Source organism: Bos grunniens, chromosome 3 (assembly GCF_055505025.1).
Source record: "Bos grunniens cultivar Pamir isolate PY7600 chromosome 3, Bosgru_T2T1.0, whole genome shotgun sequence".
In the NCBI taxonomy this organism is placed as follows: domain Eukaryota; kingdom Metazoa; phylum Chordata; class Mammalia; order Artiodactyla; family Bovidae; genus Bos; species Bos grunniens.
In genome coordinates this window covers 87,278,230-87,304,286 of record NC_141167.1, presented here as the reverse complement: position 1 = coordinate 87,304,286, position 26,057 = coordinate 87,278,230, and the positions used below count along the sequence as shown (strand labels likewise).

At 49.1% G+C, this 26,057-nt stretch overlaps 2 protein-coding genes across 19 annotated transcripts; both read left to right on the top strand.

The window, feature by feature from the left end:
• Positions 1–1,679: 1,679 nt before the first annotated feature.
• On the top strand, positions 1,680–16,742 carry MYBPHL (myosin binding protein H like). Of its 8 annotated transcripts, none has more exons than XM_086391591.1 (9): positions 1,680–2,351; positions 10,628–10,716; positions 11,489–11,684; positions 11,887–12,026; positions 12,167–12,326; positions 12,418–12,554; positions 13,005–13,191; positions 14,236–14,281; positions 16,652–16,742. In XM_086391591.1, exons 1-8 carry the CDS (start codon positions 2,207–2,209, stop codon positions 14,244–14,246), a joined length of 1,065 nt encoding a protein of 354 aa, XP_086247717.1. In that variant the 5' UTR covers positions 1,680–2,206; the 3' UTR covers positions 14,247–14,281; positions 16,652–16,742. The 8 variants fall into 8 exon arrangements, 4 of the variants coding, with proteins under 4 accessions (XP_086247717.1, XP_086247716.1, XP_086247719.1 ...); XR_015160601.1 differs by having other exon boundaries at positions 2,077–2,351; positions 12,431–12,554; XR_015160603.1 differs by having other exon boundaries at positions 2,078–2,351; positions 11,489–11,548.
• A 3,268-nt stretch (positions 16,743–20,010) lies between these two features.
• On the top strand, positions 20,011–23,754 carry PSRC1 (proline and serine rich coiled-coil 1). Of its 11 annotated transcripts, none has more exons than XM_086391600.1 (8): positions 20,011–20,251; positions 20,634–20,689; positions 20,780–20,837; positions 21,265–21,706; positions 22,051–22,165; positions 22,262–22,510; positions 22,829–22,922; positions 23,146–23,754. In XM_086391600.1, exons 2-8 carry the CDS (start codon positions 20,671–20,673, stop codon positions 23,147–23,149), a joined length of 981 nt encoding a protein of 326 aa, XP_086247726.1. In that variant the 5' UTR covers positions 20,011–20,251; positions 20,634–20,670; the 3' UTR covers positions 23,150–23,754. The 11 variants fall into 11 exon arrangements, with proteins under 11 accessions (XP_086247726.1, XP_086247729.1, XP_086247722.1 ...); XM_086391603.1 differs by having other exon boundaries at positions 20,087–20,251; positions 20,639–20,689; XM_086391596.1 differs by having other exon boundaries at positions 20,149–20,251; positions 20,582–20,689.
• Positions 23,755–26,057: the final 2,303 nt, after the last annotated feature.

Sequence of the window (26,057 nt, the reverse complement as noted above, 5' to 3'; positions counted from 1 at the left end):
GACCTTGCTCCCGAGGACCCCATGTCTGCTGGAAGAGTCCTCCCCCCAGGGAGGTTATCCAGGGTGGTTTATTTTCAAGAATTCTAACAGTGTTCTCAGACTTCCTGCAACAGAATTAGTAAGTTGCTTTTTTAAATGCATATCCCACCCAGACCTACTAAATTAGCTTTTCCAGTGGATAAGACCCTAGGAGTTGGCCTTTTCTATTTGATTCTTTCGTACCTTCAATTGCAACAAGGAGCTAGTACCAAAAGCTTGAACCAATCTCTTCATCAAAGCATGGGGATAAGAGGGGTGTTTGGAGTACCCTGGTATACCGTCTGGACCTGTAAGGGCTCTGCCTGGTTCAGATAAGAGAAATGTGTCAGAAAGGCCTTTACACCTGAGAGTCCTGACATTAGCACAGTCTCTCACCACCAACCCCAGAGATCAAGTTCCATAGTCACCCTCTTCAGCCATCCTGCTGCTGCTGCTAAGTCGCTTCAGTCATGTCCGACTCTGCGACCCCATAGACAGCAGCCCACCAGGCTCCCCCATCCCTGGGATTCTCCAGGCAAGAACACTGGAGTGGGTTGCCATTTCCTTCTCCAATGCATGAAAGTGAAAGTGAAGTCACTCAGTCGTGTCCGACTCCTAGCGACCCCATGGACTGCAGCTTACCAGGCTCCTCCGTCCATGGGATTTTCCAGGCAAGAGTACTGGAGTGGGTTGCCATTGCCTTCTCCCTTCAGCCATCCTAGCTCTTGATAAAACAGTTTTCCTGGATCCCAAGTGGGTCTACAAGTTGTCCTGGCCCTCAGTCCCAATATAAGTTGCAAAGGTGAGTTCTGGGCTTCTGTCCCACGACCCTAGGTAGTAACACAGACTCCCAGGATCCTATTGGCTGCCCCCAATTTGAGGGCCAAAGGAGAAAAATGAGTAAGGAGCTCATTCTTTGAACCATGCTCATTGGTTTCCTTCAAAGAGGGGAAAGGGGGGATGTGGAAACTTGCTACTTTCTACTCAGCTTTGCTATGAACCTAAAACTGCTCTTTTAAAGTCTACTTAAATATATATATATATATATATATATTCACATAAAATATATATTCACAGAGGAGATGCCAGCTTCTGGAAATGAGAAAGGGAGAGTACAATAGGAAATCTGATCTATCGGCTGTACTGCATGGAAGGTGTAAGTGATGGTCTAGTGCGCCTAGAAATCACACAGGACCTTTAGTATGTAACTAACACCTACTGTGCGCTGGCCACTTTCATACACTTTTACCATTTTATCCTCAACACAATCTTGGCATCGTCATGCCTTGTTTCATAGACCAGGGACCTAAGGTTCAGAGTCCATGATTTTCCCGGGGCTGCCTAGCAGAGGAATAAGTAGCAGAGCCAGGGTCACACTCAAGTCCTCTGACCCCAGGCCCCTGACTCCCCTCTTACAACTGCTGCCTCTTGTTTACTCGTACTTCTATCTCATAGGCAAGGGAGCTTTGAAAGGGTTAAGTGCTGGCCCAACCTAAAAATAGCTTACATTTATCGAGCACTTAGTTGGCTACACACCGCTAAGCACTTTACACAGATTACCTCTTTGAATGCTCACAACAGCCCTAAGACTGTTATCTCCATTTCACAGATGAGGAAACAGACCTAAGAGAGACTGTTGTTACAAGGCACAGCCAATTGGTGATGAAGCCAAAGTGAGTTGGGGGTCTAGCTCCAGGAATTGGAGGTCTGGCTCCAGGGTGCAGACTTTGCCTTCCACTTCCATAGGGCAGGTGGGTGGGGTGGAAAGGAGAGGATGGGGCCCCTTCCTGTGGACCCAGACACCCTTGGATGAACTGGAGATCAGGAGCTGAGATGTCGCCCAGTCCTCCCCGCAGAAGCCAGAGTTCCCATGTGAATGGTCTGAGTAGGGAGGGGCTGTCTGAAGCTCAAGCGCTCCTCTCCCTCCCCGGTGCTGTGTGAGAGGTGTCGTCTCTCTCCCAAGATAACAGGGCCACTGGGCCCTCCTCCTGCAGCTATTCCAGGCTGTGATCTGCTTCCCCTCTTCCTCTAGCCCCCGCTTCATCCCTCATGGGAGTCAGTGGGTGAGAACAGGACAGCCCAGTTACATGACCCTGGGGAGGCCAGACTGGAGAGCAGGTGCTCAGCCCCTCCCTCACCATCATCAGTGAAAATCTTCCCCTGGAGCCCAGCCTCTGGGTGGCCCAGCATGGAGGCAGCCACAGCTCTGGAGGCAGCCTTGAGACCCACAATGAAGGTGAAAGAAGCCAGCCCAGCAGATGCTGATGGACCTCAGGCTTCACCCCAGCGGGGGACCGGCAGCCCCCTTCCCCAGCTCCTGCCCCCCATAGAAGGTGACTGGTGGGGAGGGGGTAGGCCGGGCAATGGGTGTTGTCCGTGGGTTTTGCAGAGCTAAATGCTTTCATGGGATGGGGACTTAGGATGGAGGAACATCCACCGGAACCGCCCCCCCCCGCTTTGATGGACTCTTGCTGCTCAACTGCCTCTGCTGGGTTTTTGCTTTTTACCTGAGAAGCCAGTGAATGGTGTTTGTGATACGCTACAGTAACTAATACTGATAGGCTTATATTTTTGCCTTTAAAATGTGTCAGTCACAGGGACTAGGAAGACCTGATATATTACTAACATCAGTCAGGGAGGGAAAGAAGGGTGAGATTGTATCCATCCGGACCAGGAGAAGAGGGAAACGAAAAGCTTGGAGCCACGGGGAGGCTGAGTGCTGAACAGATGTGACACTCTGGCCCTCAACAGGGCCAGGAGTCCGAGACCTATCCCAATACCCCCACCGGCTCCCACGGGAAACTCTAGCCTCTCCTAACCCGAGCGCCACAGAACCAGAGACCTTCGAAGAGAAGCATTCTAAGGCTCCTTTTCTGTGGTCTCTGTGAGCCTCTCATCAAAGAGGTGTTTTTTGATCTAAGAGGTGGTGGGTGCCTTGACCAGCCCTGAAATTCCCTGCAGCCCTGCTGCCCACCCCACACCTGGCCCTGGCCCCACAACTGGCCTCTGTAGCTAAGAGACTTCTTAGCTCCCATTGCTGAGTGGCTCCCATTGCTCCTGGCTCAGCCAACCAAGGGAGACTGGTTTTTGCCCTCTCCTGCAAAGAAACACTGAAAAATGTTCCCTGTACAAAGTCCCCACTTGTGGCCCCTTGAAGCCCTAAGTGCAGAGGATGCAAAGACCACAAATGAGACAGTGTGGAATGCCAGGATAGGGAGAAGAAGAAAAGACAGGGTCTAGACTCAATTCCCAGGGCCGCCTCCAGCAGCTCCGTGGACCTTGGTGAAGTCAATGGACTTCAGGGCTTCAATTACTCTCTATAAAATGGTGATTATTAGTATCTACCTGATAAGGTAGTTGAAAGGATTGTTGAGATAATCCAAAGTGCTTCTGAAGAGGCCAAATGAAGATGTGAATAGATAATGTATTATTTCCAAGTCAGGAGTAAAGGCTGAGTTCTACCTGCAAACAGGGTTGTGGTGGGAAAGTCCACAGCCTCTATCATCCTATGGAAGACAATGGGTCTTCAGAAGCTGTTTGAATGTCAATGGCCCAGAGCCAACTGAGTTTACCCCCATTAAAAAAGAGATGAAGAGAGCAGAAGTTATTGGAAACATGTTAGGTTGGAATGGTCTTGAGGCAGAAAGCCAGTTTTGTCCCCCAAAAGGCCCAGGGAATAAGCCAGGGTGAGGGAGGGAGAGAGCCAGGACTTCTGACTCCTTGACCACTGGTCTCTACAAAGCCCTGGGAGAGGGTGCTCATCCCCTGATACTTACCCCTCCGGCCACAGGGTGGATGCTGTGGGCTGTCAGCTCCTGACAGCCCCAGCCCATAAGTGAGGCCTGAAGGACCACATTCTTGTGTGTGGTCTCACCCACGGGCATCCCAGAGGCCCCTGACAGTAAAGCCTCCTGGTGACACTGTGCGAAGTGTTTGCATCTGTTACCCATTTGGAAAAAGAGTTCAAATGCTAGCTCTGTCCTGTGACCCTAGGCAAGTCAATCCACCCCTTTGGGCTTCCATCTGTCATCTGTAAATTGAGAGGTAGAATTAAATCAGAATTCTGAACCCTTTGCTGGATATGGATCCCTAGGAAAACCTAATGAAAGCTGTGGGCTCTTGCTTCAAGAAAAATACTCAACAAAGCTCAGGGAGTTCACAGAATTACTGAAGTCTATCCAGAGGTCTTTAAGGGGTGCCATGGTGCTGGCCTGGATGGCCCCCAAGTTCCCTATGAGCGCCAAGGACTTCTCCTTCCTCTTAATGCCTCCTCTTTCTCATAGGGAGTTCTATGGGTCCTAGAGAGGCACAAAAGTGAGCATGTGAACACATGTGAAATAGAACAGGCGTCAAAATATTTGCAACATCAAAATAAACTGCAACTGGCCAACACTGAGCTTTTAGTCAAGAAAGTGCTCTCCATGGCTAAGTAAGTAAGTGGAAGTAGGACGCTGGCACTGGGAAAGCATCCTTTATCACTCTCAGCACACGTGGAGGCACGGTGTCCTGAAGGCCACACTGGGTAGGGGCCAGAGGAGAGCGTTCATGATAGTGAGAGGCCTGCTTCCCTGGTGGCTCAGTGGTAAAGAATCTGCCTGCCTGCCAATGCAGGAGACACGATCTGATCCCCGGTCAGGGAAGATCCCCCATGCTGTGGAGCAACTAAGCCCATGCCCCACAGCTATTGAGCCTGTGCTCCAAAACCCCGGGGGCTACAACTACTGAGCTCATGAGCCATAACTACTGAAGCCCGTGAGCCCTAGAGCCCGTGCTTAGCAACAAGAGAAGCCACCGCAATGAGAAGGCCAAGCACTGTCAACTACAGAGTAGTCCCCGCTCTCTGCAACTAGAGAAAAGTCTCTGCAACAACAAAGACCCAGCACAGCCACAAATAAATAAATACATAAAAATTTAAAATAATAATAATAAGAGGCCATGGGACAGGCTGCATCCTGACATGGAGAAGACGGGACCCTGAGCCCCAGAGGGAGGGCCCGTCTGTAGACCTCAGCTCGATCGCTCCCTGCTGACCCTGGGCCCTCTTTCAGTCTGGGCCGCTCTGTGTCCTCACGCTCAGGAAGCTGCATGCCTAGCCTTGAAGCAACTATCCTCCCTGCCACTCTCCCTTCCTATCCTCTTTCTTCCTTCTACAAATATTTATTTTGTATCTATTATGTGCCAGGCACTGTTAGAAAAATGCACAAAATAGGCAAAAATAATTTCCTTGTAGAGATTACATTCTATGTAAGCAGGCAGATAATAAATAAGCAAATAAAATGTATAAATAATGATAAAGTGCTGTGCTGAAAAATAAGACAAAGAAGATAGAAAATGCTGGTATGGGAAGAGTGCTTGCTGGTTTTTGGGTTTTTTTTTTTAATAAGTTTGTCTTTTTTTCCCCATTATTTTTTAAAGATCTATTTCTTTATTTATTTTATTTTTTGGCTGTGGTGGGTCTTAACTGCTGTCCTTGGGCTTTCTCTAGTTACAGTGAGCCGGGGCTACTCTTCATTGCAGAGCTCAGGCTTCTCATTACATTGGCTTCTCTTGGTGCAGAGCATGGGCTCTGGGGCACACGGGCCTCAGTAGTTGCGGCTTGAGGGCTCTAGAGTACTGGCTCAGTGGTTGTGGCACACAGGCTTAGTTGCTTTGGGGCATGTGGGATCTTTCTGGACCTGGGATTGAGCTCGTGTCCCCTGCATTGTCAAGCAGATTCTTATACACTGCCCCACCAGGAAAGTCCACTTACAGTTTTTAAACAGGATATTCAGTGAAAGCCTTGTTAATAAGGTGATTTGAGCAGCAACTTGAGACGAGAGACCAGTGCATGCAGATAATTGAGGAGAAGGTTTTCCAAGGCGAGAGAACAGTAAGTGCGAATGCCCTGAGGCAGGACTGCGCCTCATGGACTGGGGTTGCAGTGGCAGAAGCAGAGTGAGGGAGAGAACGTCAGGTTTGGAGTCCACAAGGTAGCAGGACCATTGTGAATACCGGTTCCAACTATGAGACAGAGGGGCAGCCAGTGTAGGTTTTAAAACTTTTCTGGCTGCTAAGAATAGGCTGTGTTGTTGTTGTTCAGTCGCTAGGTCACGTCCAGTCCTTTGCAACCCCATGCACTGCAGCATACCAGGCTTCCCTGTCCTTCACAATCTCCCAGATAGGCTACAGGCAAGCCTTAGACACTAGCAAGATCATCAATTACAGTGAAGATTTGGGAGAAGGTATGGAAGTTTTAGAAGAGGAGGATGTGCAACAGTCACCTGGGAGAACAGGAGACTGAAGGAATTAGGGAAGTCTGGCAGAAATGCCAGTGTCTATTTAGAGGTAGTGGCCATCCATTTAAATTGCCTTTTTTTTTTTTTTTTTAATGGCTGCAATGGGTCTTTGTTGCTACACACGGGTTTTCTCTAGTTGTGTTGTGAGGGCTTCTCACTGAGGTGGCTTCTCTTGTTGCGGAGCATGGCTCTAGGCATGAGGGCTTCAGTAGTGTGGTGGGTGGGCTCAGTAGTTGCAGCTTGCTCCTTAGTTGCCCTGAAGTATGTGGAATCTTCCCAGATCAGGGATCAAGGCATTGCCCCCTGCTTTGGTGGGCAGATTCTTAACCACTGGGCCACCAGGGAAGTCCTGGCCATCAATTTAAAGTCAGCATGGTTTTGTAATATTTTCCCCAGCCATGCTGGGCTATACGGATGCAGGCACCAAGGGCATGGTAGTTAACTGGGGCTGGGTGTTATTAGGATGTGGAAAGGATTAGGGATTTGAGTGGGTATGCAAGGAGTGAATCTGATGACAACCGTGGAGTCTAAGCTGGGTGAGAAAGAAAATGATAACATTGAGAAGGGTGATGGAGAGTGCAGGGGTGGGAGGATAATGGATCAGAGGTCTCGGTGGGCTGAAGGGTCGCTGCTGGTGAAGCACTAGAGGGAGAGGGTTGGGGGGATGGATAGGTGGTGCTGAGAGTGGGCTGCTTGAAATTCAGATTCTAGAGTGGCTAGACTCTATTCCTTTGGCCTAGACAATGACTAAAGGAAGCAAGGGCTGAAGCAGGGGAGGATGAAATCTTTGGAGGAGGGGTAGGCAAGGCTGTGAGGCGGCCCTGCAGGACCTGGAAGGCTGGGTGTTGAGATGTCCAAGAATCTTGACTTCAGCTGTGTTGGAGAGAGTGACACTGAGTCAGTGTTACCGTCATCAGCATGAGAAGAGGGTGACAGAGTCTTCTCTTCAGAGAAGTGTAAGATGCATGTTATATCCTGTGGATCAACTAATGTTTCTCTAAGAAATGCTGGTACTTTTTGGGTCCATGGAAATCTTTGGAGTGACTGGAAGCCGTAGCTTGCCTTGTGGATTTGACCTTTCAGTAACCACTTACTCACACAGGCCTGTGCACACACATGCCCTCATAGTCTTACACTCACACACACTCACGCTCATGTACACTTCACTCTTTCAGTGTGTCCATCTTGTCCCCTCACTCTCCAGACCATAATTAAGCCCATCATTCTGAACTGCACAGTCCTTAGGGAATCACTGAAGGAAAGTCGTTCTCCATGTGAAACCAAATTAAGTGAGGATGTTGACAGTTAATTCCCATGAACAGAGAAGGAAACTTCAGCAGGTTTCAGTAGAATTAGGAGGGATTCTCTTTTTTCTTTTTCTTTTCTTTCTTTTTTGTTTTTTTGGCCGACCTGCATGGCATGTGGGACCCTAGTTCCCTGACCAGGGATCAAACTCATGCCCACTGCATTAGAAGCATGGAGTCCTAGCCACTGGATCACCAGGGAAGTCAGAAGAGATTTTCTATTCAAGAGGAGTCAAGATCTCTGGACTTTAAGTAGCTTCCTTCTCCACTAATTTGGGTTTTTTTCTAATTAATTAATTAATTTGGCTATATCAGGTCTTAGCTGTGGCACGAGGGATCTTTGGTTGCAGCACGCAGACCCTCTAGTTGCGGCTGTTGGGCTCAGTTGCTCTGTGGCATGTGTGATCTTCCCCAACCAGGGGTCAAACCCACATCCCCTGCATTGCAAGGACTATCGGACTATCGGACTACCAGGGAAGCCCCCTTTCTCCACTAATTTGTAAGACAGTATTCTGTCTGAGGGAAATTCAGTGCTAGGAGCAACACAGCTCAGAAGCCAAGGGCTCTCACGGCACTTTTCAAAATGCCTTTTTCCTTAGACTCGTGAAGGGAGAAAACCACACTGCCACTGTCTCAGAACTGGTCTCAGGAAACCAACGTTGTGCTTCAGGGTGGTAATCTTTGGTGCACATCCCTCCTGGCATCTGAGGAGGAGAAAGACCTTGGGTAGCAGGAAAAGCCAGGTTTCTCCAAGGTCAGTACAATTAACACCTCGCCTGACTGTGGATGTGTGAAAAGAAAGGCCCCAGATGAGCCCTGCTATTAACATTCTTAGCAAGGGTCGGATTGCTCTCTTTTGCTGGGCAAACCAAATGCTGGGGTGCGCTGGGAAGGGCTTGCTGCAGCCCAGACACCTGGAGCTGTCACACACTCCTCTGCCACCTCCTGCACTTTGTCAGCAGCTTTAGACTAAAGTCCATCCTCTGCCCTCCCTCCCTCTAGAGCTGGGAGACTGCTGAGAGCAGAATCTTCGCCTGCTCGTCCTCAGACCTGGAACATTCTTGTCACTTAAGTTTGTCCCCTCTTGATCCATCCTCTTGTGAGGGAACCCCATTTCATTTTTTTTTCCTCATGTGGACCGTTTTAAAAGTCTTTATTGAATTGGTTGCAGTATTGCTTCTGGGTTAGGTTTTTGTTTTCTTTTTTATGTTTTGGGTTTTGGGCCCCAAGGCATGTGAGATCTTAGCTCCCTGAGCAGGATTGAACCCACACCCTCTGCTTTGGAAGGTGAAGTCTTAACCACTTAACCAGGAAAATCCCAAGGTCCCTCCTAACTCAGAGATTCTATGAGCAGTACAAGGGACATCAGAGCTGGCTTCTCCCTAGCCCTCTGCCCAGCAAGGGTGAGGGGTTCGCTCCCCACCCAGCAGTGGGGAAGCAAGGCCAACAAGATGAGGTTTTGAGCCTCCTTTTCAATTGCCACCCTCTTTTTTCAGAAAACCCTAAAGTCATATCCGCCTGTTCTCAACTCCTTGGTCGCTTGCCAAGATGGCCACAGGAGAGGAACACATCACACAACACTTCTTCTGTTCTTCATGCCCCTCCTCCACCCAAACCGCCAAAGTCGAACAGAGGGCAGCCGAGCAGAGCGGGGTCATTCAGCTGCCGGGGCTCTGAGCTGCCCAGTCCTTGCTGAGGCTCCAGGCCCTGAGCCACGTGGGTGGGACAGCACTCAGAACACGGCCCTGCCCCCAGCCTCGCCGTACCACTCAGTCCCTGTGCGTTGGTGCAGAGGGGTGAGGCGCAGCCTAAGACAGCACAAGCCAGGTTGAAATGTAAGCCGCTCGGTGAAAAAGGAAACTAGGCAAATAAAATGGACAGCGTGCACTAAACATTTCTGTCTATATTCATCTACAAAGCCCAAGGAACCTCGTGATGGTGATGGGGGTGGAGTGTGGGAGTGAAGTTCCTGGTCCCTGAGCAAGGCCTACAAACTGAGGGGTAGGAAGAGCTTTGTAGAACCTTTGTTTTATTCTCAACTCCACCATTCCAATTCTGCATTATGTAATGTACATTTTAAACAGTTCTATTTGTAAGTAAACATACATGTATTGGGGTGAATGTTAAGGAATGTATTCACAGGGACATGTATGTTATCATAAAGGCTGGAATCTGCTATCAAGCTGCTATCTGCTGGAGAAAGGAGGAGAAAGGGGAGCTCCAGAAGCCTGGAAAACAGAGTAGATTTCAGCCAGGACCCCAAGGGAACCCATCCTCCAACCTTACTCCTGAGCATCTCCTGTCTTCGTCCTGGAAGCCAATAAACATAATTTAATCTCTCTTTCACTGGAACAGCCTGGAAGATCAAGGGGGTGGGGTGAGCAATGGACCTAATCTTTGCGAGATTCTGATTGTACCAAGTGATCTTCCACAGACTGGAAGACACTACACAGGCCCCTGAACAGGGTGGCCTCGAAGAGGAAGGGACCCAGGAACCAGGTCCCCCCACAGTGACGTCAGCGCTGTCCTGGTGGGTTCAGAGTGTTGACTACCTCTGGGTCTGGCCCCAAACTGGGAAGTGGGGCTGATACTTGGGGGCCAGGATTGACACTGAAAGTGGCCTTGATAAAGGGAGTGTTGTTGAGGACAAATGTAGAAAAGGAGTGGAAAGACAAACCACTCAGGCTAGACTGGTCCCTGCACAAACAAAATATCTCAGTTGACGAAAAGTCGGTGGTGGAAAGTTACAGATTAAAAGAGGTAGGAGTCAGGCTCACCCTTCAGTGCTCTTTCTGCCTATACTTTAACACTCTCTCTCTCGGATCCTTCAGCTGGTTGCTTATCCCTAAATCTCACTGAGACAACAGTGCCGTCTTCTCATTCCCTGAGGGAGGGCTGAGTTAGCTGAGTGTTGCCTGGGTCACCCGCCTATGGAACACAACTCGATGCAGCATCCACATCCTCTAAACTCTCCTCTTCCCACTACAGGAAGCTCACCTCCCCCCTCTTCTCTATCTTTCCATCATTCAGAGCACCCCAAGATCTGGCTACCTCGGGCCCTCAGGCAGACCTACATCAGGAAGGTTGGAGATACCGTGAACCTTCTAATCCCATTCCAGGTGATCATACCAGGCCCACGTTGAGTCCATGACCAGAGCCAGGCCAGGGTTTTGATTTGGAAACAAAAACCAAGAGTTCTGCTAGTGGTGGGCAGCCATCCTGGCCTTGAATGAAGGGTGCATGTTCCCCAAAGTTTGAGGTGGCCCTTTCATCGGCAATCCTGAGGGGGGTTGGGATCAGGTCAGGTCAGGCCAGGCACGCCTAGGGGATGCTGCAAGGCTAATCCACACCCTTCAGTCAGCAGAGATCTGAGAGCTCTCAGCTTGTGGGGCTCTCAAGAGTCTGGCGGGCATCCCAGGTGGCTCAGTGGTAAAGAGCCCACCTGCCAATGCAGGAGATGCAGGAGACGGGTTCGATTTCTGCATCAGGAAGATTCCCTGGAAGAGAAAATGGCAACCCACTCCAGTATTCTTGCCTGGAAAATCTCGTGGACAGAGGAGTCTGGCAGGCTGCAGGCTATGGGATCACAAAGAGTCAGACATGACTGAGTGACTGAGCACAAGAGTCTGGGCAGCTATTGTTAGTCCCAGCTCCCCTGAGTGTCCATGACCTAGACTCCCAGAGGGTGGGAGAGGCAAAGCCCTTTCTCATGACCCTGAGACTGTTGCCTAGAGATGCAAGTCCCCTGGGACAGTTCATCAAGCTCTCACTCAAAGAATTTGCAGCTGTGAGTCAAGTCACCATGTGGACCTGGTGGATCTGACCCTTACTGCAGCTGGGAGGGGCGAGGGGCCTCTCGGGGCCACTCACAGTCATCTCCCTATTTCTCAGGGCAAACCCAAACCTCAAGCCATCTGGACGCGTGATGGCTGTGCCTTGGACACCAGTCGTGTGAGTGTGCGGAATGGGGAGCGGGACTCTATCCTCTTCATCAGAGAGGCCCAGCGTGCTGACTCGGGTCGCTACCAGCTCAGTGTGCAGCTGGGCGGGCTGGAGGCCACCGCCACCATTGACATCCTGGTGATTGGTACTGTGGGGGCAATGGGAGACTGGGTGGTCCTCGGGGCTCCCACTTCAGCCTGAATGGGATCTTCACAGAGAGCTGGGGAAGCGGGACTGTGGGGCACAGTGGAAGGTGGAGGGACGGCTGGCATAGCAGAAGCCCCTCCTGGAGTGATGTCATGGTATGAGCAGTGTGTCATGCCCACAGTCATGCTTGGCCCTTTCAGAGAGGCCGGGCCCTCCTCAGAGCATCAAGTTGGTGGATGTCTGGGGCTCCAGCGCTACCCTGGAGTGGACTCCTCCCCAAGACATGGGCAATGCAGCCCTCCTGGGATACACGGTGCAGAAGGCTGACACCAAATCCGGGGTGAGGCCTGGCTGGGAGAGAGGGAGGGAGGAATACAAACCTCCTGGAATGGGGCTCTGGTGACTCCATGCGGTTGGCTGGGGATCAGTGAATTCCCTGAACAGGGGTCTCACTCCCTGTGTGTTGTGGGGAACCTGCAGCTGTGGTTCACTGTGCTGGAGCGCTGTCGCCGTGCCAGCTGCACGGTCCCCAACCTCATCGTCGGCAACTCCTACGCATTTCGAGTCTTTGCTGAGAACCAGTGTGGGCTCAGCGAGAATGCCCCCGTCACTGCTGACCTGGCCCACATCCAGAAAGCAGGTAAGGCACCACCAGGACTCAAAGCTGTGAGGAGTTAAGGAGAAAGAGTTGGAGAGGGATGGGGCCCTCAGGCATTTGTTGCTCCCCTCAGCTACTGTTTACAGGACCGAGGGCTTTGCCCAGCGAGATTTCTCTGAAGCCCCGAAGTTCACCCAGCCCCTGGCAGACTGCACTACAGTCATCGGCTACGACACCCAGCTCTTCTGCTGCGTCCGTGCCTCCCCCAAGGTGAGCAGGGAGGTCTGTGCATGGCTGGCCTGTGTTACTTTCTGCCTGCTGAGGAACATTGTAACCAAAACATTTATTCCTGTCACCTTCACAGCATATTAGGTAGGAACTGTCAGAGCACTGGGGCTCAAGACAGGCCGATGGGGATAATGTTTCCAGTTTGCCTTTTTAATGTTTGTTCCTCATACATGAAGATGTCACTTAATGTTGCTGCTGCTGGTGCTAAGTCGCTTCAGTTGTGTCCAACTCTGTGTGACCCCGTGGACTGCAGCCTACCAGGCTCCTCCGTCCATGGGATTTTCCAGGCAAGAGTACTAGAGTGGGTTGCCTTCTCTGGTCATTTAATGACCTGCTAGCAACTGGGCACGAGGTTCCAAACTGTCTCTCTGGTAGGGGCGATGGAGTTGTGTTGGTATCTTCTTACTCTCCCCCCTCATCTTTATCTTCCAGCCGAAGGTCATCTGGCTGAAGAACAAGATGGATATCCAGGGCAACCCCAAGTACAGAGCCCTTACTCACCTGGGAATCTGCTCCCTGGAAATCCGCAAGCCTGGCCCCTTTGATGGCGGCATCTACACCTGCAAGGCGGTTAACCCCCTGGGGGAGGCATCCGTGGACTGTCGGGTGGATGTGAAAGGTAAGGGCAGACCTGTCACCTTAGGGTGCAAGCACCTCCTCACTCCTTAGGTGGAAAATCTGAGGGCAGAGACACAAGCCTAGAAGGAGAAGGGCTTGGGTGGCTTCCCCTTCAGGCCTTCTCATCACTGTCGTCATCAGGATGTATCTGAGGAGCCGTCTTTATTATCCACTCTTTCATTTTTCTCCATCGTAATTCTGTAATTTAGGAAGAATCGCTATTTCCGCTTTGCAAAGGAGAGACCTGAAGCACAGGGAGGTGACTGGTCAGTTTACTCTGGATTTCCAGTGTTGGGTAGTTGAGGAGTTGGCACTGTGGCGGAAAGAGGCCAAGACTCCTGGACCTCACCCAGATTGTTTTCATTCAACTGTACAATCTTCTGACTCAATCCCAGAGAGCTGCAGCTCTTTGTTGGGCATTTAGACTTTCATCTCCAGTTGTTAAACAGAAATACTGCATAGTCTCTCTACCTCTTTTCAAGCATTCACTTATTTATCCATTCCTGTCACCTTGCTCAGATCACCATCATTACATTTATTTTTAATTTTATTTTTATTTATTTGGCTGTGCCAGCAGGATCTTCCATCTTCATTGCGGCATGCAGGATCTTTAGTTGTGACATGTGGGATCCAGTTGCCAGACCAGGGATCAAAACCAAGCAGCCTGCATTGGGAGTGTGGAGGCTTAACCACTGGACCACTAGGAAGTCCGCATCATTGCATTTAGAATATTGTTTATAATGATCTATTTACTGATCTGTTTCCCCATAAACTATGAGGACTTTGAGGGCAGAGACCATCTTATTGGCCTTTGTCCCCCAGTGTTTAGCCCAGTTTATGACACACAGTGGGCCCTTTCTAAGTGCATGCAGTGTGAATCAGAGCTGAACGGGCCATTACATGTCCTATTCTTCCCTCTGCATAGATTCCTAATTAGCTCCATAGACTTCTCCCAGACCTGAAAGTATATCCCTTGTTGATGTTCTCAAAGGTGTCCCAGAGATTTCTGAGATGTTAACAATGAGAAATGTCTGAATTCTTGCAGCTCCTAATTGAGGCACCCTAAGCGGAAATGGGTAACTCTGAGGAAGGTAAGGAAAGAGGGACAGGGGGTCTGAGTGGAGGATTTTATGTTTATGGTTAGTGTTGTTGAATCTGGGACAGATATGTATTCCTGACCTTTCAACCACACACTCACTGGCAACCACTTTTTTTAATAGTTTAATGTATTTTAATAGCAAACATAGCCAGAAGGCAGACAACATTACAAACATGTACTTGCATGTAGGGCAACTCAGAAAAGTATACTGAATGGATGGAATCTACTGTATAATTAAAATACTATAAACAGCATTTAGTTGAAGTCAATAAGAAATTTGCTTGTTTTAAAAAATCCAAATGCTGGCATTGTCCAGAAAAATTTAACTGGTTTATTTATTTATTCTCTTTCACTTTTATTTTTTGAATTATGGAAGTATGATAGCACATTTACAGGAGACTTGGAAAATACAGAACAAAGTTACATATAGTTCCACTATGACAGGTTTATTTATTACTGTTATAAAGTTGAACTGCTGAATCTTGTTTACTGAAACATTTTGACTTGCATTAATGCTTTATGGTCCCACATTTATCTTAAAAATTCACACAGAAATGAAAACGGAGAAACTACCAGTACCTGATTTCTGTCCCCCATTTTTCCACTTGCAAACATATACTTAGGTACCTTTTGACTCAATAGAAAAAAAGTAATGTTTAGAACTACCAATAGCAGGAAGAAGAGAATTTCTTTTTTAAAGAATGAAATGTATCCATCACAGTGCATTCTTAAGTAGGTTCTCCACGTTTGTGGTGCTAGCTGGATGTCTTTGGTATAATTGTTACACGTTTGGCAAGAATAACACAAAGGTTGATATTTTCAAAAAGGCCGACCAGATAGGCCTAGTTTGCCTCCTGTGAAGCACAAATAGCTGCACTCTAGAGGCTCAGATCTGTTTTGAGGTCCTGGGCAATTTTCTGCACCAGACGCAGAAAGGGAAATTTGCTCATCTAATGACTTCTGCTGCTGCTGCTGCTGCTAAGTCGCTTCAGTCGCTTCCAACTCTGTGCAACTCCACAGACGGCAGCCCACCAGGCTCCCCGTCCCTGGGATTCTCCTGCTGCTAATGACGCCTAATTTCACGGAGTGCCAATAGTACCAGTCCTGCTAACGATGAGGTTTCTTTACCCCTCCAGTAGAGGGCGCAGCTTTTGTAGCCAGTTGCTTTACCAGCCATGGATTTGAAGGCAGTCTTGAGTCACCCTATAGAGACTTCCTTAATTATGCCCCCTTCTCCTTGGCTGGAGCTCTTTGAGCTAGAGGCAGTGCTAGCATGTGAGAGAGATGGCAGAGCAGCTGCCACTGTGTACACAATTCTTTTCTTTTAACCACTTTTCTTGTAAGTGAATAAATACTATCATCCATGTGGAGGAAATTTACTATAGATGAGGTCTACTTTTGTCTCAACCTCTATCTATCTGTACTCCTCAAGCTGATGTTAGGAATTAAACTTAATGGTCTTCTGAAGAAGAGTAATACCATCTACCTAATTATAAAGGGGGGGGGGATTGGGGGGATCTGTGGGAAGGTGCTGTAAGGAAAGGCATCAAGGAAACAGTCAGGAGTGGAGGATGGTGGAGGTCACGGCCTCCACCTCCTCACGGCAGAAAAAGAGAGAAGATGTTCCTGTCAATAAGTGTTTCCACCAGAGTATGTTAAGCATGATGAAAAACAGATTAGTTTGCTTGCTTTTTGCTTTGAAGCTTTGGGATTCCTTCCCTTCCAAGAGAAGAAAACCACTGTTATCCTTATATGTCAATAATAATTGAACATGTGGGTTATGCGGTCCCAAGCAGCACATTATTGACAAAGGGCAACTTAGATTGTCATGTTGAACTTGACAGCTCCTTCAAGACTCTACATCATTCACAGTAGAAATGTTGTGTACAAGCTGATGTGGAAAGGAAGCTCATGAGAAAATTAAAGAGAACTGGTTCCCAACGTCTCCTCTGACTTGCAGCTCCTGGCTGATGAAACCCTCGAGTGAATTCCATCCCAGAAGCCATTTATTTAAGCCTCTCACTGCTCTATAGCAAATGAAAACCCTGAGGGATGCATTAAAATGCAAACTTCTCAGGAGAGCTCTCTCTGCCAGTTGGCTTGCACAGTCAGTTCTCTCGCCATCCCTCAGTTCCCTCTCTGCGTTAAGGTTGAGGTTAATGACATTGTGTTGGTGTTATCCTTGTTACTGTTAGTGGCCCTTTCCCATCTCTCCCAGTCAGTGCCAGCAACGAAGCAGGGTAAATGGAGAATTCAGAGCACAGGATGCAGAGAATGTGAATGGGTTGCCTCAGCAGCCTTGATGCACTCTGGCTGTTGGCTGTTATGGCCACAACATACCCTCTCTTTTCTGTGCCTCCAGGAAGCCTGTGGCGAGACTGTGTTCTTAAGAAGCTCCAGCACAGTGTCTGTTTGGACTAATCTAAATAAAAGTGTGGCTCCTCAGTGCAAAAGTGTCCATCTGTTTGAGGCTTTCTATATAGAAAACCACTGAGAAAATTGCAATCCTTTAGCCAGACTTATGGAATCTCTGGACCCTCAAGCCTCCTCTTTCTCTTCCTATAGCCATGTTCTCTTCCACAGAGATCCCTAACACTGTCCTTTTCTCTAGACAGTCATGACAACGCTATACAGTATGGGGTGCTCAAAGGGATGTTAAAGATGATCTGCCCTCTTCCTCTCTGCGCTTTCCAGTGTAAGTTGGAAAACTGGATGCAATTCTATCATAGAGAAACAGACAACAGGATACATGAATACACACATAGCTAATTAAAGACAGAGCACTAAAACCTGAGGGCTGGGACACAGTGAAGAAAGTGAAGCAGAGCCTCAATAAGCCCTAGAGAAAGAATAAAGGTGATGTGCTCTTGCTTACATATTTTCATTTCTATAACAAATAACATACTGAAGGCATTCTGTGGCGGAATCTGCAGAAGATAGCGATAATTCCTCCCATCCTGGTATGGGCATGGTGCTCTTCCCATCCAGAATTGGAGTCTGTTTCTTTCCCCTTGAATCTGGCTGACCAGGTGACCTGTTTTGACTAAAAGAACATAGTGGAGGTGATGCTATGCCAGTTGAGAGGTCTACTAGTTTCTGTTTGTGCTTTTGGAAGTCATTGTGTACGTAACTGACCGGCTTCCCAGCCAATCATGTGCACAATTAAAGAATTGTCATGTTCCCAATTAAAGAATCTCATCATAGACTGCTGAATTATGGGAGGCCCATGAAGGACAACCAAGAATCCCAGCTGACAGCCAGCACCAGCGCCCTAGACATGTGGGGCCACCTTGGAGCCTGCAGCTCTAGACAAATCCAACCTACTCCTTGTGTAAAGACAAGCTGTCCTTGAACAGTCCAGCAAAACATGAGCAGATGAATAGTTGCTGTTGTTTCAAACCACTAAATATACACATTAATACATGATTGAAACAGCCTTCTATGCATGAAGCTCTGAAGGCTTTATCTCTTTTAGTCTTCATTTTACAAATGAGTTGAAGCTTATAAAATGCTCTAAGTTATGCAGCTGGAAAGTAGAAGCTCTAGGATTTGAACCAGGTCTGTTTGACTTAAAGCTTTCCATATTTCTTCTCATCTCTTTCACCCAAGGACCCCCACTGTTCGGGTGGGTCTGGGTTGGAATCATGGGTTTAAGAAAGAAAACATTCCTAGAAGACAGTAAATATAAGGCAAAGTTTTGAGAAAGGAAGGGATCTATTTAGGCCAAGTATGAAGAGCTTTTCTGTTTAGACTAAACACTTGCTTTCAGTTGAGACCAAGTATCTATTCCAGCCTTTCTCAACTGCAGTTCTATGAGAATTAAGTTCCAATGTCCCAAGGCATTCCTTGCATGTGATAAATTAACTTCTTCCTATGCATCCAGGATGTCACTAGTTATCTAGCATCCTTGGGACAACTGAGAAAACAGTCACACTAACCATATGTAGGGTCTAATGCACTTGCTGAGAATGTTGGGAGGACCGTTAAGGAGCAGGGGCCAGAGTCCAAAGCCAGCCAGTCCTGTACATAATGACCAAGAGGCTTGCCTGCATCCAAGGAGAACCGTACTGGAATCCTAAATTTTTCATTTATGCATTCAACACCATGCTCGAAGTACCTTCTGAACTAAGGCTTACTGTGTGCCTGGGAGGGAGTATGATTTCTTCATTAACTGATCTCTTCATTACTTATCCAAAATCTTTAATACCTATTCATACATATCATTTTGGGGTTGACCTGAGAGGGTCACATATTTCCCAGATTAGAGGTATTTAATGCTGAGTGAAGAATTCTTGTGCCTGGAATCTACATTTTATGCTTTCATTGTCATTCGGATGGAAAAGAAAGTAGATCCATTGCTTATTTCTCTACAACAGCTTTCAAAATCATAATTTGGTGATAGAAAATTGGAAATGAGTTTCCTTAGGAGGAATTAACTCCCAACTTTCTAAAACTGTCTCCTTCACTTACCTGAAGGTGGGTGAAGAATTTCCTTACTCAGGCTGCTCCTAGGGGAAGAAGGAAGGCAGTTAATTAACAGCTTCTTTCCCTCTGATCTCCACTTTGCCACAACCTGCCTGGAGAGAAGGAAGCTACTGGCTTTGGTTTTCTTACCTCCAAAGAGTCTGAACCCTGCAAGCAACTAAAATTCCACCTTCACCAGGAACCCAAGGCAAAAGAGGCAATCCTCTTGTCTCAGCTCTTCCTCACATAAACTTGCAAGTTCTGGGTTTCCCCATCCTTTCCCTTTATCACACTACTAAACTCCAAGGCTCCTTCCTTCCTGTGGTATTTATTACAATAACATCTCACTCTTGCAAACCTCACCACCTCAACTTTACAGCTAAAAACTGATTAATAAACAAAAAGCCTATAAATAGCCAAAATAGTGGTCATAAACTCTGGAGACTGAACTTTCAGGCTCTTTGTTAATGGGAGAACTCTTTAACCATCTTTTGGGGACTTTTAATTTCAAAATTTTATATTTCTGAGAAGCTCTATTAACGGATGGCCCAGTCTATTCACAGGCAACCCTTGGAAGCAACAAAGAAAATCCCTAACAAGTAGGCTTAAACTTTTTACAACACAGCTTTTAATTTAGAGGAAGCCAGTTACAAATATTACCCTCAAAAGCTCTTAAGGCACACGGTATAAAACTCGATATTCATAATTATTCTCCTAACCATGTACTGTGACGATCACAATCCTCTTAGATAAGCGAGGGGTCAAATATAAGCTCAGAGAGGTCAAATGTACTCAATATTCTTATCAACAGGGGAGCCACGGTTGAATCTGAACCCAAATCTCCCTGTCTGAAAAACCCGTTGTTTTCTTCACACCGTGAATGGCTCAGGATCCGAATGTTTTTGCCCAAAAAGCCCGTGGAGATGCACTTCTTAGAGAACCTCAATATTCTTAAAATATAAATGTTTAGTTGCTTCCGTAAATTTGGAAAAATGTCAACTGAGGGATCGGGCTCACACGGCGCTTCCGAACGGAGTGAGCCTAAGAAAACGAATTTCCCCAAGCAGAGTATTAATTTCACCGCTTAAAAGCTCAGCTCTGAGCCGATGGAGAAGGAGGGGGCGGAGAAGAGAGTGCGACAGGGCGCGAGGCCCTCGCTCATTGGGCCGTTCCCTCGCGCGCCGCCGCGAGGTCCAGGCTGCTGGAGGGAATCCAAGCAAAATTTCCCGGGCACGAGCGCGCGCTCGCGGTCTCCCCGCCTTGGCCCTCCGGATGGAGTCTTTCTCAGAACGGCTTTCCTCTATGCCCCACCTGCAGACTTCCGGCCGACTGCCCCTCCGCCGCCCCGCCTCAGGAGGGCGTGGGGATGCTGGCATCCACCAATCATTGAGCGCGTGTGGGGGGAGTGGGTGGGACCTGAGAGATTCGAAAGGAGCCCCGCCCCCTCGGAGCTGATTCCCGGGACTAGGTTGTGGAAGGAAAGCACCTTCCACCGGAGGTGAGGCGGCTCGTAAACTGAAAACTGAGGGTGGCCTGCAGAAGAGGTGTGGATGCGGTGCTTCGGGGAGTAGAAAGGTGGCTTGGGGAGAGGAAGAACCCGGAGGATGGTGGCGGGGAGGAAGATGGGGCGCATAGACCGCTCCAGCGGTAGGAGGTTGGGTCGCAGAGGGGCGGGGGCCAGTGTGTGGAGGGAGATGGGAGTGCGGGACAATTTGCCCGTACATGCCCTGGTGGTAGCAGAGGTAGTTTACAGGGGCAAGTCCTACTGCGGGAACGCTTGCTTTACCTTCACGATTATTCCCAACCCTGGCTTGCACCCGGAGTCTAGCTGGGAGGCCTTGGGCAGGATGGAGACGTGAGGAAAGGTGTTTTCTCTCCAGCTCAGGTGTCTGAGCTGACTTTCCTGCTTTCTGGAACATGGAAGATTTAGAAGAAGGTAAGGAAACGCTGGAGGGAAGAATGGGACCCTGTGATTAGAGCCATGTTGGGGACCCAAAGCTGGCATTCCTTCTTTCCTCCCCTACAGATGTAAAGTTTATAGCGGATGAGACCTTGGACTTTGGGGGGCTGTCACCATCGGACAGGTAGTAGATGCCTTATCCTGTTTACTTTTTTCTCACAATGATTATTTCTAACCCCTTACTGCTGAATTATTGGCCTCAGGTCTGGATTGGTCATTTAACAAGGTTGGGTGCACTGGAGCTTCTGGGTGGCTGGGTGACTAGGGCCCTGTGACACTGCTGGGGATGGGGGGAGTGATAAGCTGGAATGAGATTTCAGGGTGTTAAGAAGAAGGGTAAGTGGATTTGTGGCATCTTCACCCGGCATAATTTCCAATGTCAGTAAGCATGGAAGGCCTCGTAGAACCAGGAGTTTCATCACTTAGATCTCACGGCCAGTATGGGCTTCAGGGTTTGCACTTGTGTTCTTGGCTCTGCTGTGGGGGTTTTGCCCAGTCCCCCTTGCAGTTTTCTCCCGTGGGCATGATGCCTGCTTTGTTTTCTGTCTCAGTCGAGAGGAAGAAGATGTAGCGGTGTTGGTGACTCCAGAGAAACCCCTCCGACGAGGCCTCTCCCATCGAAGTGACCCAAATGCAGTGGCCCCCACTCCTCAAGGTCTGAGGCTCAGCTTAGGCCCCCTCAGTCCGGAGAAGCTGGAAGAAATCCTCCATGAAGCCAACCGGCTGGCAGCTCAGCTGGAGCAGTGTGCCCTGAAGGAGCGGGAGAACACAGGCGAGGGCTCAGGGCCTCGAAGGGTGAAGCCCAGCCCTCGGCGGGAGACCTTTGTGCTCAAGGACAGTCCTGTCCGAGACCTGCTGCCCACCGTGAGCTCTTTGGCTCGGAGCACCCCCTCTCCAAGCAGCCTGACACCCCGACTCCGGAGCAGCGATAGGAAGGGGTCCATCAGGGCTCTTCGAGCAACATCTGGAAAGAAGCCCTCCAGTGTGAAGAGGGTGAGTTGAGAGGGCTTGGCTTAGATGTGTGCCTCCGACACTGTGCATGACCCAGTACAGGCATTTTTCTTGTTGGTAAGATAGTCAATTTCTACCTTGCAGAATTGTTGGAATTAAACGAGGTGCCATAAGCAAGGCACGTACCACAGCATCTGTGTATAAGCTCTGTAATGTCTGTAATAAGCTCTCAATAAATGGCGCTGGTGGTGACGCTGCTGTTGTTGGCAGCTAACTTCTGCTCTTCTTGCTGGGCTCTAGGAAACTCTCCACCTCTGTCCCTGAGTCAGCCAGCAGAACAGATTCTTTTTCCACTCTAGTCCTTTTTCTCCCTCTGTGTGTTTCAGGAGTCGCCCACATGCAATCTGTTCCCTGCCTCCAAAAGCCCAGCGTCTTCCCCTCTTGCCCGATCAGCTCCTCCGGTCCGGGGAAAAGCTGGGCCCAGTGGGAGAGCGACAGCAAGTGAGAAGACCTGGGCAGTGAAGCTGTGGGTGGGTGGGTGTGGGGAGTGGGGAGGATGTGGTGCAAACCCTGAAATTCCTCTGCTTCTCTCACCAGGCCCACCTACCCCTGTCAGACCAGTCTTGGCCCCACAGCCTCCTGCCGGCAGCTCTCAGCGCCCGTCTCGGCCCCAGGGAGCAGCTGCTAAACCTTCCAGTCGACTGCCTGTTCCCTCGGCCGTTCCCAGGCCTGGCAACAGGATGCCACTCGCCAGCCGGAGTGTCCCATCCAGCAAAGGTGCCCCTCCTTCAGATTCCCTGTCAGCTCGGAAAGGACTTCCAAGACCAAGTGCGGCAGGACACAGAGGTGAGGAAGAACAGACAAGAATAAGAAATCAGAAGGAATAATATTTGCCCTTGCCCAGCATGCACGCACTCTCCCAGTTGGTCACAGCGACTCTTCCACCCTCATTATAGCTGTGTCTGGAGATGGGGAGACTGAGTTAAGGAGAGGATGGGGGCCTGAGCAAAGCGTTCAAGCCTTGGTTTTCGAATACCTTATGTTTTTTACCTTGGGGAAGAAAGACAGTATCCCAGACTCAGTCTGCCTTGACTGCACTATTTCTTTTTGAGAAGGTCGCTTGAACTCTCTGCTAACTCATGTCTTTTGTTGACTCCCATCAAGTTCCTGTTTCTCAACGACCAAATCTTCCCATCTCTGGTGCTGGTCGCAGCAATCTGCAGCCTCCCAGGAAAGTTGCTGTCCCAGGATCTACCAGGTAAGACACTGAGATGCTGTCTCTTTCTTCCTTATCATCTGCACTTCCGAGCTGTTTTGCCCATCAGCCCCAAATCCCATGAGGCAAGATGGGCAGGAGGAGGGAGCCTCGAGGGGCACGGAGTCCCATTGCTTCCTACCCTGAGGAACTTGAATTCAGCTGGTGACAGATGGGCTTGTGAAAGAAGGGCAATTTAAAGCAGTTCCTCCTTCTGTCTCCTTAGGTAAAGGGATCAGGACAGCAAGCAAGAATTCAGTAGCAAACCACTACAGCCACTGCCTGGACTCACCTCTGTTCGGTTTCCCAAGCCTTCTTCTTGGAAGCAGGCCTGATTTTAGCAGATCTGGCCCAGGGATAGAAGAAAGAGCTGCCACCCCAGCTGGTGCTTCAGGACTAGAGACTGTGGGAGATGGGGTGGATTAGGGTTGAGCTGGAGGGGAATCAAACTCTCTGAGTTGAAACTAGATAGGGAAAAGAGGTTGCCTCCCAGTGGTGAAGTTCACACAGAGAAAATAAGAAATGCTGGAGAGTGTTTGTCCTCATCCACCCCCACTCTGGTATCCTGGTCCAAAGTTTGATTTTTTTCCTGGGCTTCGGTTCACTGGACATTTACATGTGAATGGCCTCTGTGGCCAACCTCCCTGCTCTCCGAGGAGCAGGCCTCCAGAATCACATCCTCTCCTGGACTCAGGCCTGTTTGGAGAGGCAGAGGCAGGCATCTGGTCTCCAGAACTTGTTTCCTGTGGATTCTGTGACTCCTAATGGGCCAGTTTATAATAAGCTTACTCCATCAGTCTGCATTTTTTCCTAAAATAAAATGCATATATTTTTATATTCTGTGTACATGTGGAAGTAAATACTCCTCCAGTTTCTAACAGATTTGGAGTAAACTCCTGTGTAATTTCAATGTGGGAGCCGGGATGGGTTTCCCCGGCTGGGGTCTGAATAGGCCCGAGGGCCTTGAGATTCCAGCTCATCAGGCAATGAGTAGCCCCCTTGCTGGCATTCAGTGGGAACAGGCTGCCTTTTCCCAGGCATTTCCAGGCTTCTTATGTTATTAGTGGGTCCAGATCAACTTAAGTATAGTTTAATTCACAGTATGTGAGCCTATCAAACCAGGGTCTTGGTAAATTATTTATATCCTAAATGTGGGTGTCTTTTCCTGGTAAGAGAATAGAGCTGCCTTGGAACTGAGCATCTTGTCTGCTGTACTTCAAGGACGAGGGAGCCCTTGGGTGGGTACTCTGGTGTTCAGGTTTGCTGGTTGTCTCAGGTAGAAGATACTGATCACCTCCTCCTGTTGTGCCTCACATCTTTAGAATTGTTGGTGTTCTCCTTTTCTTTCCCCTACTAGAGGGCTGGCACCAGGGTTTATAAACTTGTGCTGTGCCTCGTGTCGTGAGTTATACATGGTGGAGGATTTCATTCATTTACTGAAAAAATAATTGAGTGCAAGATGGGGGTGTTTGTTAAATGAATGACAAAAGGTTTAACAGATTAAACTACGGGTCTCCCTTTTCTCACAGCCATTGATTCTTGGAACCGGAACCAGCTCAATTCCTTGTGAGTTTTGAGAGGATTTCCTCCTTGGAGGCCAGGCCCTGACTTAAGGAAGCCTGCAGGCAGCTGGATAAAGGGAGTGCGTTCCGGCTGGTGCACTGCCCCAGGTTTACACATCCATAGGCCCCCTTCTGAGGCACTAACAGGCCCTTCCCCTAGTTCCCAGGGCCACCCACCGCCCCCACCCATGGCTTCTTCCTTCTTATGGCTGATCGGCAGGTTCATTCACCTGTATCACCATGATAGTTGTATACACGTCACTTTTCCTGAGCCTCTTGCAGCAACTCCTGCAGCCTCTGGGCTTCTGAACATTGAGTTCAGGGACGGGGTGTGGAGATAGACACCGAGTATTTAACTCTGGAGAAATTTGGCAGAGGCAAGAACAACGTCAGATGTGCATCCCGACTGCGTCCTGCACTGGTGTCTGACAGAAGCAAGTCCGGGCACACACTTAGGCGTGGCCAGCAGATGGCATGTTTGTGTGGCCTGGGTGTGGGCCAGGTCCTGTGGCTCCTGAGGCAAAATAAGCAGCAGACCCGTGTGTTGTTGCCACCTGGTGGCCAAAGAGGACAAGACACGTTCCTTTTGCCCTTTAGGTCAGTCTGGGGTTTGGTTAAAGGTTAACGGCTCTTCCAATCCCGCTGCAAATCTGCTTAAGCAACAATGCAGTGTTAAGGAGGCAGTGTCAGCTGGGGAGGAGCCCCCCCCATTCCCCCCAGCAGCTGCCCTTCTCCTTTGCTACCTGCTTACTTCCTTCCCTTTTGGTCAGGCTTTCTGTTTTTTCTCTTTCTGCACTCTACCTCCACCCCAACCCAGTAGCACCAAGGAGGGAAGCCAAGGTTTGTTGGCCTCTTACTATGCACTGTGAGCTGTTCAAAGCACTTACATGTGTTAACTCATTTAATTCTCATAAAAGCTCAATTAGGCAGAAGCCATCATCCTCATTTTGCAGGCAGGGAAACAGGCTCAGAGAGATTAAGTCACGCAGTCTGGTTCCAGTGTTTGTGTTCCAAACAGCTCCCCTCTGTGGCCCCCATGTGAACTCCCTATCTGGTTTGTTGAACAGATAGAAAAAACACAAAACTTCGGAACACAAGTGATGTGGCAGAGTGTACAGCTGGCTAGAGTGTGCATAGTTGCTTTATCTCCGATGCGGAGAAACACAAGACGACCCAGAGGAGTGAAGTCAGAAGGTACCTAGTCACTGAGCACCTTTCAATTCCCACCAGCCTCTTAACTCAACCCTGCCTACCTCCTGAATTCTGCTCCCAGAACAGGACTCAGCTGGAATCCTGCCTGCTCTGTGCAGCCTCTCCAGCCATACAGGTCCCTCCTGTCCTGGTGAAAAGCGTACTTTCCCTGCTATCGGTCACATCTTCCTTGGAAATGCCAGGACATGGGCTCAGTACTGATGAGGCTACTCGGGGGTCGCCCACTGCTGCAAGTGTCGGTAGAGGATATCTGAGTCCCCTGACCTGGGCCCTCCCAGGGCCCTGCCTGCTCTTGTTTTCCAGAGACCAAGCCTATCCCTTCTGGAAGGACAGGGCCGCACACAGGAGGACACAGTGACGGTGC

Excerpts from the sequence above, each read along its gene's own strand:
- MYBPHL (XM_086391590.1), top strand. The coding sequence starts at position 2,207 with ATGGAGGCAGCCACAGCTCTGGAGGCAGCCTTGAGACCCACAATGAAG. Across the intron at positions 10,717-11,488 it reads ACCTTCTAATCCCATTCCAG|GGCAAACCCAAACCTCAAGC; the intron begins GTGATCATACCA and ends CCTATTTCTCAG. Across the intron at positions 12,327-12,417 it reads GGCCCACATCCAGAAAGCAG|CTACTGTTTACAGGACCGAG; the intron begins GTAAGGCACCAC and ends TGCTCCCCTCAG.
- PSRC1 (XM_086391600.1), top strand. Across the intron at positions 20,838-21,264 it reads GGGCTGTCACCATCGGACAG|TCGAGAGGAAGAAGATGTAG; the intron begins GTAGTAGATGCC and ends TTTCTGTCTCAG. Across the intron at positions 21,707-22,050 it reads AGCCCTCCAGTGTGAAGAGG|GAGTCGCCCACATGCAATCT; the intron begins GTGAGTTGAGAG and ends TGTGTGTTTCAG.